Below are 12,222 nucleotides of genomic sequence, written 5' to 3' on the forward strand. Positions count from 1 at the left end.
TTTAGGAGACGTTGTATTAGGTACATGTTGTATTTAGGATGTGTTGTATTAGGTATGCGTTGTATTTAGGATACGTTGTATTAGGTTCATGTTGCAATAGGTACAACTTCAGCAAGTACAGTAACACGTAAATATTGCATTCAGTATATGCATTCCATACGTGTTCTATTCGGTACAAGTTTTTGTTACGTGCCGCATTTGCTACATATTGTACTGTATACATGTATTTTACACACGTTGCATTTTCTACATGTATTCACTGCGCGTAGAATTATAACACATTGCACTTTCCATGCGTAGAATTGTCACGTGTTACATTCTCCACGCGTATAATTGTCACGTGTTGTACTCACCATGCGTAGAATTCTAACGTGTTGAATTCTCCACGCGTAGAACCGCAACGCATTGTATTCCTCGCGCGTAGAATTCTTACGCACTGTATTCTCACGTGCTGTATTCCCTACGCGTAGAATTCTCACGCGTTGTATTCTTCACGTGTGGAATTCTCACACGTTGTATTCTCTACGCGTGGAATTCTAACGCGGTGGATTCTCCACACGTAGAATTCTCACGCGTTGTATTCTCCACGTGTGGAATTCTCACACGTTGTATTCTCTACGCGTGGAATTCTAACGCGGTGGATTCTCCACACGTAGAATTCTCACGCGTTGTATTCTCCACGTGTGGAATTCTCACACGTTGTATTCTCTACGCGTGGAATTCTACCGCGGTGTATTCTCCACACGTGGAATTCTTACGCGTTGTATTCCCCACGCATAGAATTCTTACGCGCTGTATTCTCCGCGCATAGAATTCTCACGTGTTGTATTCTCCACGCGTACAATTTTCACGCGTTGTATTCTCCACGCGTAAAATTTTAACGCGCTGTATTCTCCACGCTTGGAATTCTCATGCGTTGTATTTTCCACGCGTAGAATTCTAGCGCGCTGTATTCTCCACGCGTGGAATTCTCACGCATTGTATTCCCCACGCGTACAATTTTCACGCGTTGTATTCTCCACGCGTAAAATTTTAACGCGCTGTATTCTCCACGCTTGGAATTCTCATGCGTTGTATTCTCCACGCGTAGAATTCTTATGCACTGCATTCTCCGCGCGTAGAATTCTCACGCACTGTATTCTCCACACGTGGAATTCTCACGCGTTTTATTCTCCACGCGTAGAATTCTGACGCGTTGTATTCTACAAGCTTTATTATCCTACGCGTAGAATTCTTATGCGTTGTATTCTACACGTACAGAATTCTCTCGCGCTGTATTCTCCACGCAAAGAATTCTAGCGCGTTGTATTCTCCACGCATAAAATTAGCATGCGTTATATTCTCCATGTATACAATTCCCACGCTGTATACCTCTCTCTTTGCCCTAGACGCGTATAATCACGTATTGTATTTTCCGCGCATTAATTTCCTGCTAAGCGTTATTCTCTCCATCATATTACCCCTCGTTATATCGCCACGCATGCTGAACCTATCAATGCAAGTCTCAATCGCAAAATACACAGGGCGCAATCGGCGCATAGAACAAAGTGGCTTCGATTTCGGGAGTTCCGGGTATAGTAACCGGCGCTGTGCACTCTCCTCGAGGCAACGGCATGACGCACATCAAAGATGCGAGCGTGCCGGGTGACTGTACTCTGGGTTCATCGTTCTCGGTTATGTAATGTTCGACCGTATGGTGCAAGCGCCTCGACGCTACTCGTGGCGCTAGAGTTGTCGGACGAGAGCAGCACCACACGATATACAGACACGGGCCGCATCGAATCCTCTTCGCTCCAATACAGTAGTCGTCCGTCTGTGTCCGAACGATGCCACACACACACGCACACCAGTGCATAGACACGTGTGCGCGTCCTCCTTCGTACACGTACACGAAAACCTCGCTCCTCTCGCTCTTTCTCTCCTCTCTTCTCTTTCCTGCTCTCGCACACCCTCTTTTCTCCGTCTCGCTTTAGCGCCCTCGCAGCGCGATATAGACGCCGCATTACCGAGCTGAGAACGAAAATAGAGGGCAACGGGAACCGCAACTGCAGCAGCCGCATTTCTTCTCTTTCTCTCCTTTCACGTATCCCGGGTCTTTACTGACTTGCACGCATTTTGTAACGTTTTGCGAATTCTGCGGAAGAAATTCGCAGGATGCTGCATCATTTTTGGGATCTACTGGTGGTCTCGTTTAGATTCTACAACTTGGAAACATCTACTAAAAGTCTATGTTTGTATCGGTTTTGTGTTACAAGTCTATGTTTGTATCGCAACTGATCTTTTGATATATACTGTATTACATATTGCAGTTACATATTGCAGTTTGGTCCGAATACTTGCTTTCTGTTAGATTCTGAGGATAAAATAACTTTATCGTAATAACTTCTATGTGACAGTAGGATAGTGCGCATTTTAAGAGTCCATCCTGGTTATTTATTCAACCTGGTCATCTATCTTAATATTAGTGAATCATGCAGTGAAGTAGACACCTCTAGGAAAAAAGATGATATAGGTTGTCAGAATTAGGACACCGAGTCAACGATAAAACTTACTTTAAATTACTTACATGAATTACAAAATTTTTATGTGAGATTTTCAGCTTGGAGATTTGAAAATTTTCTCAATTTTAAATTCCTAAGAATAAACTCGTTATTATAACCTCTTGTGACAATCAATTATAACGCTCGATTTCATCTCCATTTTACCCAGGTGCTCAACTGTATACCAAGTATACATGGACCCCGAGAATTTGAAGCTCGAGGTTCAAATTTTGTCACGTGCATTCGATATCGAGTTGAAAGTCGTGTCCCATAAGCCTCGATTGATTTAGGGTTGCTCGTGGTTGAGATCGGGGTGTATTCTTGGTCGAAATCCAGGTTAGAAGTCGTATAAATAGGAAGCTTCTCTGGAAATTATTTTTGGGATCGTTTCGAAAAGCATCTGATGATTGTTAATCCTAAATCCTATTTCCTTTCGGGTCCTCTTGCTTCTTAATATTGCAAACGTTAAACGCGATTGCAGCGTAGAAATAGGAATACCTGTAACTTAACCGGGAAAGCTTCTCTAAGAATAACTTGATTTTGCAGCGTTTTGAAGGGAACGGTTCTGTAGTCGCACGGTGAATTATATTCGAGAAGCGGTCGGAAATTTTGTGCTCATGCAGCTTCATCGAGCGGTCAAGAATCGGTTACGCGTCAGCATTAATTTTCTTCGACGAACGATCCTCTTCAGGCCACGGAGGAAAAATTCTCCCCGTCTCCGAGGGACATTCCATCCCGTCCCTTTTGCGGGATACATGCAACGAGACTCTCGTTCGATACACCGTCTCCCGTTCGATGGGACAACGTAGATATCGAAAATTGTTCGATTGTTTGCGACGTAACGTCGTTAAAATTTGTCCGTTACACGATGAGGCGATATTGTGACGCGAACTGTTGCGAGTGATCGATAAATGGTTGAAGACCGGTCGACGCACCAGAAACCACCGTAACGTGTTCAAAGTACAAGTTGTTAGTGAATTTTAAATGAAACACCGAAGCGTGGAACGTAAATGGAGGGAAGTCTCTCAACATTCGGTGGGCCAAGTTGGGGGGCGGACAGTACTAGTCCTCAGCCACCGGAAACGACGAGAACGAGGGTGCCAGTGCAAGCTCCGAGTCCAGAGAATACACTTTTGGACGATCGTAGGCTCCAGGTTAATTCTATACGAGGTACTTGAACGTGTCACAAACTTGACATTTTATATTGTACTGTGTCAAAAGGATGAAGCTTTGAATACATACTTCTTTCTGTCGTTTTCTCTTATGAACGCTTGTCACGAGATAATCGGTGACATACTCAGGTGTAATGTAGGGTGCTCAGATTCTTTTTCATCCACAAAATGAAGGGTTATTGTAACTAAACGGGTGAAGGATGTAGAATTAATTTTAAAACAGTATCAGGCTTTATTGTTGCAAAGTATACGTTGTACCTGATGTGTGACATATGTGACAATATGTGGACAATTCTCCAAAATTTAAGAATTATTGTAACTGAACGTTGTATAGGTGAAGGATGTAAAATTAATGTTAAAACAGTATCAGGCTTTATTGTTGTAAAGTATACGTTATATCTGATGTGTGACATATGTGAAAATATGTGGACAATTCTCCAAAATTTAAGGGTTATTGTAACTAAACGTTGTATAGGTGAAGGATGTAGAATTAATGTTAAAACAGTATCAGGCTTTATAGTTGCAAAGTATACGTTGTACCTGATGTGTGACATATGTGAGAATATGTGGACAATTCTTCAAAATTTGACTACTTAGATGCTTGAGAATACTTCATTCTCTTGAAATAAAAAATAAGTTAATTCTTAACCCCACGTTATGCCTGAGTATTACATATTAAACGAAAAACTAAGAGCTAAAAAAATAATTGCAAACACTGCTTTACATTAAAACCTTTAAATACATCATGAATATTAAACACATCATGAAAACTATTACTAAACGCTATTAATATCTCTCATTTTATACGAAAGATTAATGCATAACAAATATACGAATGCAATATCAGGAAATACATTTCATTTTATTTTATATTCCGTATTACACCCGTTCTTGTTTGCAAAAGATTTTATCCAAAGCGTACAATTACGATATGCAATATAATCCGCTATATCGGGCGACTCTGTTTTAAAAAAGAAAACAACAGAAGCCCCAGAGGGATTGTTAGAATTTTAAACCAGTCCTTTTCCCGTCTTCGAACCATGTAGAACATCTCATTGAAATAATTTTGTTATTTTAATGATTGCATCCGGAATGCAAGACCACGGTCGCGGAAATTCTTGTCCCCTTATCGTGAAACTGTTTGTAACGAAAGAGAAGAGAGGAGTTTTATAAGGGAATTTTAAAAGTACAGTGTTCCTGTTTACCGCAAACAGAAGGATGCCTTTTAGAGACGATTTCGTCGGTTCGCAGAGTGCATCCGGAATATGCAATTACAATATGTAACAAGAGCGGTATAATAGGACTCTTGATCGTATTTTTAGTACAAACACTATCACAGTGTTTATCGAAGGGTGAATTTTTTTTACATTTATTTCTAATATTTTTTTATACATTTTTATATTTGTACAATGTACAGAATTTAATAGTAATATGAAGTGATATAGTATTTACATTTTTATGCTTCTATTTGACATTTGGTATTAAGGGTGTATTTTCTTACTGAACTCTTTAATATCTGTCATTTGTTACATTTTTTTATAGTAGAAAATTTGTTGAAATTTTTCATATATCAATTTTTATGCAAAGAAAGAATTCATGTATATACTAGCTTATCCATCAGTTATTTTCATATTTAATTTTGTATAAGTAGATTTAGTATTAAGTACCTATAACAAATACTATGATAAGAACATGTGACGAATTATTTCGTTATACCCCGCACAACATGAAAGTTTCTTTTTAGCCTTGATTTTCCGACAGAAACGAGCAAATTTATCTGTCCCTTATCACGTCACATTAAAGTGATACGAAATCTGGTGAGACCGTGACAGATAGCTCACGATGCATTTATGCTATAGTGTTGCATCGTGATAGAACTCGTTTATTGTGCTACAATCGAAAAGGTTATCCATAAGTACTATGGTGTGGAGTTAAATGAGGTGGGAATGAAAAAGTAACGGAGTGGAGGCAAACCTCTTCCTCTTTGATACGCTCTGTTATCGCGAAATGATGAAACGGTAAACAAACGTATTGACTCTGATGTCCAAACAGTTTGTTGGATAAAAGAGAAAAGAGAAAAGAGACAGAAGTGTACCTTCACATTTTTTATTATTAAATGCATTCTACGATAATATTGAAATATTCTATTTTTTGTATAATTATGCTGATATTCAATTTAGGGTTTCACTAATTTTGTCAGAATCGATTTTATAGAATTTAAAACACAGTCGTTTTTATAGAACTGTCGATTTCATTTAAATGAGAACTCGTTGGAAATTTTAGAAATTATCAAGTATATTATTGAACGACAGGGTCAATGATTAAGATTTGCAAAATTGAATTTTTATTTGTATTTAAATCTAGCAATTTTGTCCTTGTACATGGTCCTTGTACAGTGTCCTTTGTCCTTTTGTAAGAACTAAATGAAATTAATTATAAATCGAGTTAAATATTTTAAAAGTTAAATATGCAGGAAATGAATGAAATTCGATATAATATTCTAGATTCAAATTAAAATTAGACTTGAATTTAATATTTTTAAGATTAAATATTGCAAGGACTTAGATATAAGAAGTCTCAAAGATGACAAAAATAGAAATGTACCTATAACATATGTGTTAGACCAACACCCAGCTGATAAATTGCAAAAAATTAATTGTAGAAGAAAAGTAAAAAATTTCTTCTACTGTATAATCCAACTAACGGATTTGTTATCTGTTTTCAGCCCAGATCGAAATAATCCCGTGCAAGGTGTGTGGCGACAAGAGCAGCGGCGTTCATTATGGCGTGATCACCTGCGAGGGCTGCAAAGGCTTCTTCAGGCGGTCGCAGTCGTCGGTCGTCAACTATCAATGTCCACGGAACAAGAATTGCGTGGTCGACCGTGTAAACAGAAACCGGTGCCAGTACTGTCGGTTGCAAAAGTGCCTACGCCTCGGCATGTCCAGAGATGGTGAGTACATATCGTTAATCCGGAGGCTGACTTCTCCTCGGAGGACCTCAAGGTTAGCCTAGGACTTGCGTTACATACTTAACTCCTCTAACGAGTAACGTAACTGACTTACTGAAACGATGTCACTCTCTGTGGGCAACTAATTTGCAGATACCACTCGATTGATTAATTATTCAAATTGCTAGTAAACGAGTATGATTTCATACGGTATCCTCGCGTGTTTCGAAATATCTACTATTTTTACCTCTTTGGAATTTCGATTGGGAGTTTATTCAGGAAAATTTATTTTATTTTTGGGAAAATTTATCTGTTATTTTTACTCATTTTTGGTGTTTGAAATTGGACACATTCAGAGTGCAATTATTTGTGGTATAGACGGAGTTTTCTGTTATTTTTCGTTGTCTGGTGCTCTAAGGGGTAAAAGAGGGTTTCGGAACTGAAAGTTGCTTTTACAATCTTGACTCGGGCCATTCAGACGATAGGTGATTGAAGTACACATATCAGACATAAACATATGAGAGAAGATAAATTTTCTACTACTCGATTCCTCAATTTGAAAATTTCTCAATCTCAAAACTTCAATCTTCCACATCCCCAAAATTCTAAATTTCTCGATTTTAAATTTTCACTTCACCAAAAATTTGAATTTTATAACCTTATATGATGCATGATGATGTCCCACACATCTACATGTTGATGCACTGCATCGACACAAAAATTCTTAATTCACAGAACTTTTAACCCTTTCGCTATGGTGATTTTTTCTGAGAAATGTGATTATGGTCTTATTTATTATAATAAAAAGTCAGATATTTTTATTTATAAAAAGCAAAGCTAAAGCCTTTCTATACAGTTTTTTATCCTTCCTTTATGTACAAAGGATAATACAAATGACAAATGTTATAACACGCCGTCATAACTCTTTTTTATAAAAACTTTTTAATCGCTATTAAAAAACTCTGTTGGTATAAAAGTGGGTTGGTATAAATAGCCGCTCTCAGTAATACAAACACAAAATTTCTAAGCGCCTATAGGGGCCCACAGTAGCCAAGGGGTTAATTAAATCTTAAAAACTTGAACTCAAACGCTCAAACGTTTGAACATAAAATTCAAACGCTGTGACTTATGCGTATAACCATTTCGAGGTTTATCAATGAATAACTATTTTAACTGCAGTCAAGGAAGTTATGGTAGAAAATATATAGCACAGAATAGAATTAATTCACTGTTCGTTTTTAAGATCTTGTATTTAAGAAAGAAGATTTATCTTCAATTAGAGATTCGAAGAAAAACGCTGATAAACGAGTCGACTGGGCGATAATAGTCACCAGAGTCACGCTAGGAGACCCTTGCAACGATGCAACAAATCACCAGCACCGATATGAAAAAGGAATTTCTTTGTTTCGAGCATTATCGCGTGTTAAGTTACCCGACACGTGAACGTGTTCCCTCTGTGCTACGCATTTAATGCGTATGCACTTTCAATAGGGAATGTGAGTCTAGCAGCGATCATAGATGAATATTGGAATTTTATAAATTTATCAAAATGTGGAAATTTGGAAGTTGGATATGGAGAAATAAGAAATGAAATCTGCAAGTTTAGGAATTTTGAAATTCAGAAACTTAAAAATTTAGAAATCTTGATATTCAGAAGCATGGAAATTTAGAAACCTTGAAATTCAGAAACTTAGAAATCTAAAAATCCTGAAATTTAGCCATTTGAAAATTGAAGAAATGGAGCATTTGACAATTTGGGATTTCGTAATTTGAAGATTTGACTATTTCGGTCTTTGAGGATTTAGAATTTGACAACTTGGTGATTTTTGGTTTTGAGAGGGTTTGATAATTTCGGTCCTTGAGAATTTGGGGATTTGTCAATTCCAATCTTGAGAATTTGGGGATTTGTCAATTCGGACATTGAGAATTTGGGGATTTGTCAATTCAGATCTTGAGAATTTGGGGATATGTCAATTCGGACATTGAGAATTTGGGGATTTGTTAATTCAGATCTTGAGAATTTGGGGATATGTCAATTCGGATCTTGAGAATTTGGAGATTTGTCAATTCAGATCTTGAGAATTTGGGGATTTGTCAATTCGGATCTTGAGAATTTGGGGATTTGTCAATTCGGATCTTGAGAATTTGGGGATTTGTCAATTCCAATCTTGAGAATTTGGGGATTTGTCAATTCGGACCTTGAGAATTTGGGGATTTGTCAATTCCAATCTTGAGAATTTATAGATATAGAAAGAAATTCCAAGCTTCCAAATTCAAACATTAAACATCTATAAATTATCGAATTTAAACATTTCACACTTCCTCTTATAAATTTAAAACTTTGATACTTCTATATTCCCAAATTTCCAAAATGAATAGATTTCCGGTCCACAAAAGTACAAAATCCTCTAAAGAATTAAACTAAAAGTCCTCTGAAGAACTAAAAAATCTTTGCTTCGATATAAAAAGATAAGCATCAAAAAAATTCCCCTCTAATCGTTCTCCAAATCCATTGACTAATTATTCGCAAGCAATCAATCCACAAATTCTCGAATTGCTTACGCGTTATCGAGATTATCTCCTAACAAATTGTATAACGCGTTATAAATTAATAATTAGATACGAGATCGATGTTATCGTAGGATAATGATTTCCGGGCGTACACACAGTATTTCGATCGTTCTACAAGCTTTATCCATTTCCAGCTTTGCAATCTCGCGAATTTATAGCAGATGCATTACCGTGACGACGTAGCTGATAAACATTCGATTTACAGTGGCAGAGAAAGCAAATCAGATACACGGGGATAATAGCGGCCACGCGTGCCGCTCGGGGTGTACGACCCTTTATCGGAGGCTGTCCATCCCTCCTCTCCTCCCAACACCCCCACACGCCTCATTTCTCTCTCTTTCTCTCCTCTCGATGTAGCTCTAGGCCTCTTACCGCGTTGCTGCACCTTATCGGACCGCGTACACGAGCTGTCTTGGACACGTTAACGACATTCGAGCGTAAGCAACTAGACCTGCTTTTCCGACTTCGCTTTAGCAGCTTGTTTTTAGGTGTTTCGACTGTCGAGGAATTTGCGAATCTCTTTACCGCGACATAACTCGAGGGATTGGTTTTATTGTAAGGGGCTGTTTCACTTTGAACTGGAATCTAATGACACTTTCAGGAATTTCAGGAAATTCTTTGATGTTGATTATTTATATCGTGGTGATGGACTTGTCTGATGTAATTTATGTAACAGATTTTTGTTGCAAGGTATGTTGTAGATTATTTTGGAAATATATCAAGGGTTTATATCAACAAATATCAATTTATTCAATTGTAAGATAAAACTTGTTTCAATTTGTACAAAATTAGTAATCGAGTATAATACCAATGTCTGCATGATTTTAGCTACGTGATGGGCTGTTTCACTTTGAACTGGGATCTAATGTCACTATCAGGAATTTAGGGAAATTCTTTGATGTTGATTATTTATATCGTGGTGATGGACTTGTCTGATGTAATTTATGTAACAGATTTTTGTTGCAAGGTATGTTGTAGATTATTTTGGAAATATATTAAGGGTTTATATCAACAAATATCAATTTGTTCAATTGTAAGATAAAATTTGTTTCAATTTGTACGAAAATTAATATTCGCTTATAATACCAATGTCTGCATGATTTTAGGTTATAGTGTTGTTCATATAATTTTGGTGATTTTATTTGAAGTCATTGTTTAGGATTTTTTAACTTATCAACATATGAACATATAAACTGGGTGAACATAGTGTTGTAGATTATTTTGGAAATATATCAAGGGTTTACATTAGCAAATATCAATTTGTTCAATTGTAAGATATAATTTATTTCAATTTGTACGAAAATTAGTAATCGTTTATAATAGCAATGTCTGCATGATTTTAGGTTACAATGTTGTTTATATAATTTTAGTGAATTTATTTGAAGTCATTGTCTATGATTTTTCAATTTATCTACATATGAACATATAAATTGTGAGTAAATAATTTGATACATATGATGTTAATTTGATAGAATAATTGTGGAGGACAAATATTTGACCATTACGTCAAACCCGTACTGAATATTTCATTCAAAAAAACTTGTTTCGAGACATGATTATTGTACGGTTATTAATCTTCATTCCTCGAATACCTTCTGACTTGATGGTCTTTCTTTTTATCTCTTACTGGTTTGCATAGGGTCCGGTGTTTATCTTCTTAATAACATGGTTCTTTACTTAGGATGGAGAGTAATGATTCAAAAGGTTTAAAGTGATCTCAATTTTTCAACGCAGGAAGAAGTGTATCATAGTCTATTTCGTTCACTAATTTTTCCGAGTGAAAAGTACTTTAATACAGTCGCTGTTTTCGGGATTTTGTTAGATAAAATGGCGGGTTTGATAAGCAGTAGTCGAAAAGCAGGACGTTGTGGTCGCATCCGATAGAAATCGCAGACGTCTTTATTATGTTGTGGAAAATACGAGGCTCGTTAATGGCGTTATTGTTAATTGCGTGCTCGGATGATTCATGGTAGTAAAATGTCGAATCACTTCCTTCGAACAGCATCTATAATTGTAGAAACTCTTTGGGTTCTCTTTGCATTTTATTCAAATATCATAATGTAATCCATAACTTAATACGTCAGAATTTTTTACTTTCTTCAAATATGTAAGACAATTTGGTAACTTAATTGAATTACATAATTAAATCAAATACATTAAATTGAAAGAAACATTGAACGATCTTTGTTAAAAAAATCAAATGCAATAAAAGCATTGAATTACACAATTAAATCAGATACATTAAATTAAAAGAAATACTGTACCTTCACGATCTTCGTTAAAATAATCAAACCCAATAAAATCATTGAATTACAAAATGACTAACTTGACGTTGAAAATAACAGAAAATACCAAAAGACAAAATCAAGGTAATTTCCAAAATAATTCCTATCAATTAACGTCAACTAACAAGAATAGAAATCCGAAATCCTTATTTTTACCAGCAACACATGCCCTCAAAATATGACATCGTTAAATCCTCCTTCCAGCAACACATTACCACGATGAACTTTGATCTCTTCATAAATATACAGTTTCTATTTTCTTTAATTGAAGCACCACGTGTCGCGATGTGAACGCAACACGCTTTCCTCCTGCGATCATTGACACCGAATCGTTTAACGGCCGTTCGAGAAGACAGAATCGATATCGATTATCAATTTATCCGCGTTGTAGAAGGGCCGACGTACGTTCAAACATTTTTCATCGTCCATCATGCTTTCTGAAAAGAAAATACACGGCTGTTTAACAGCGTTCACCGCTCATTCATGCTCGTTCTTCTCCAATCTCGGTGTGAAGCGTTCCCACGCTTCTTCCTTAACCCTCCCTACCCATCTTCGAATACAAAAATACGTTCTCAAAATCCGAGTGTCCAACGACTCGTGGACGTTCCTCTGTCGGGTCATTGACACCGTAGCATTCGTTCAATTCGAGCATTCGAGCTGAGGTGTGTTCTTCACCTCTAGTATACCCACGGAAATCTTGTTGA

The 12,222-nt window shown here is 36.8% G+C and overlaps 1 protein-coding gene across 12 annotated transcripts in view; it reads left to right on the top strand.

Annotated features, from left to right (window-relative positions):
* The window catches only part of Hr3 (nuclear hormone receptor 3 ROR-beta), a 212,373-nt gene that overhangs the window by 172,415 nt on the left and 27,736 nt on the right, over window positions 1–12,222 (top strand). For 8 of the 12 annotated variants that reach the window (XR_013039409.1, XR_013039408.1, XM_076535826.1 and 5 more), the window contains one exon: window positions 6,438–6,665. Coding sequence is in view for 10 of the 12 variants with exons in the window: in XM_076535818.1 (XP_076391933.1) it covers window positions 6,438–6,665 (228 nt within the window). In the remaining 2 variants the exon portion in view is untranslated. Of the gene's footprint in view, window positions 1–3,086; window positions 3,711–6,437; window positions 6,666–12,222 lie in introns of all 12 variants that reach the window. The other 4 variants (XM_076535820.1, XM_076535821.1, XM_076535822.1 and 1 more) reach the window with 1 other exon arrangement.

Source organism: Megachile rotundata, chromosome 9, assembly GCF_050947335.1.
Source record: "Megachile rotundata isolate GNS110a chromosome 9, iyMegRotu1, whole genome shotgun sequence".
Classification (NCBI taxonomy): domain Eukaryota; kingdom Metazoa; phylum Arthropoda; class Insecta; order Hymenoptera; family Megachilidae; genus Megachile; species Megachile rotundata.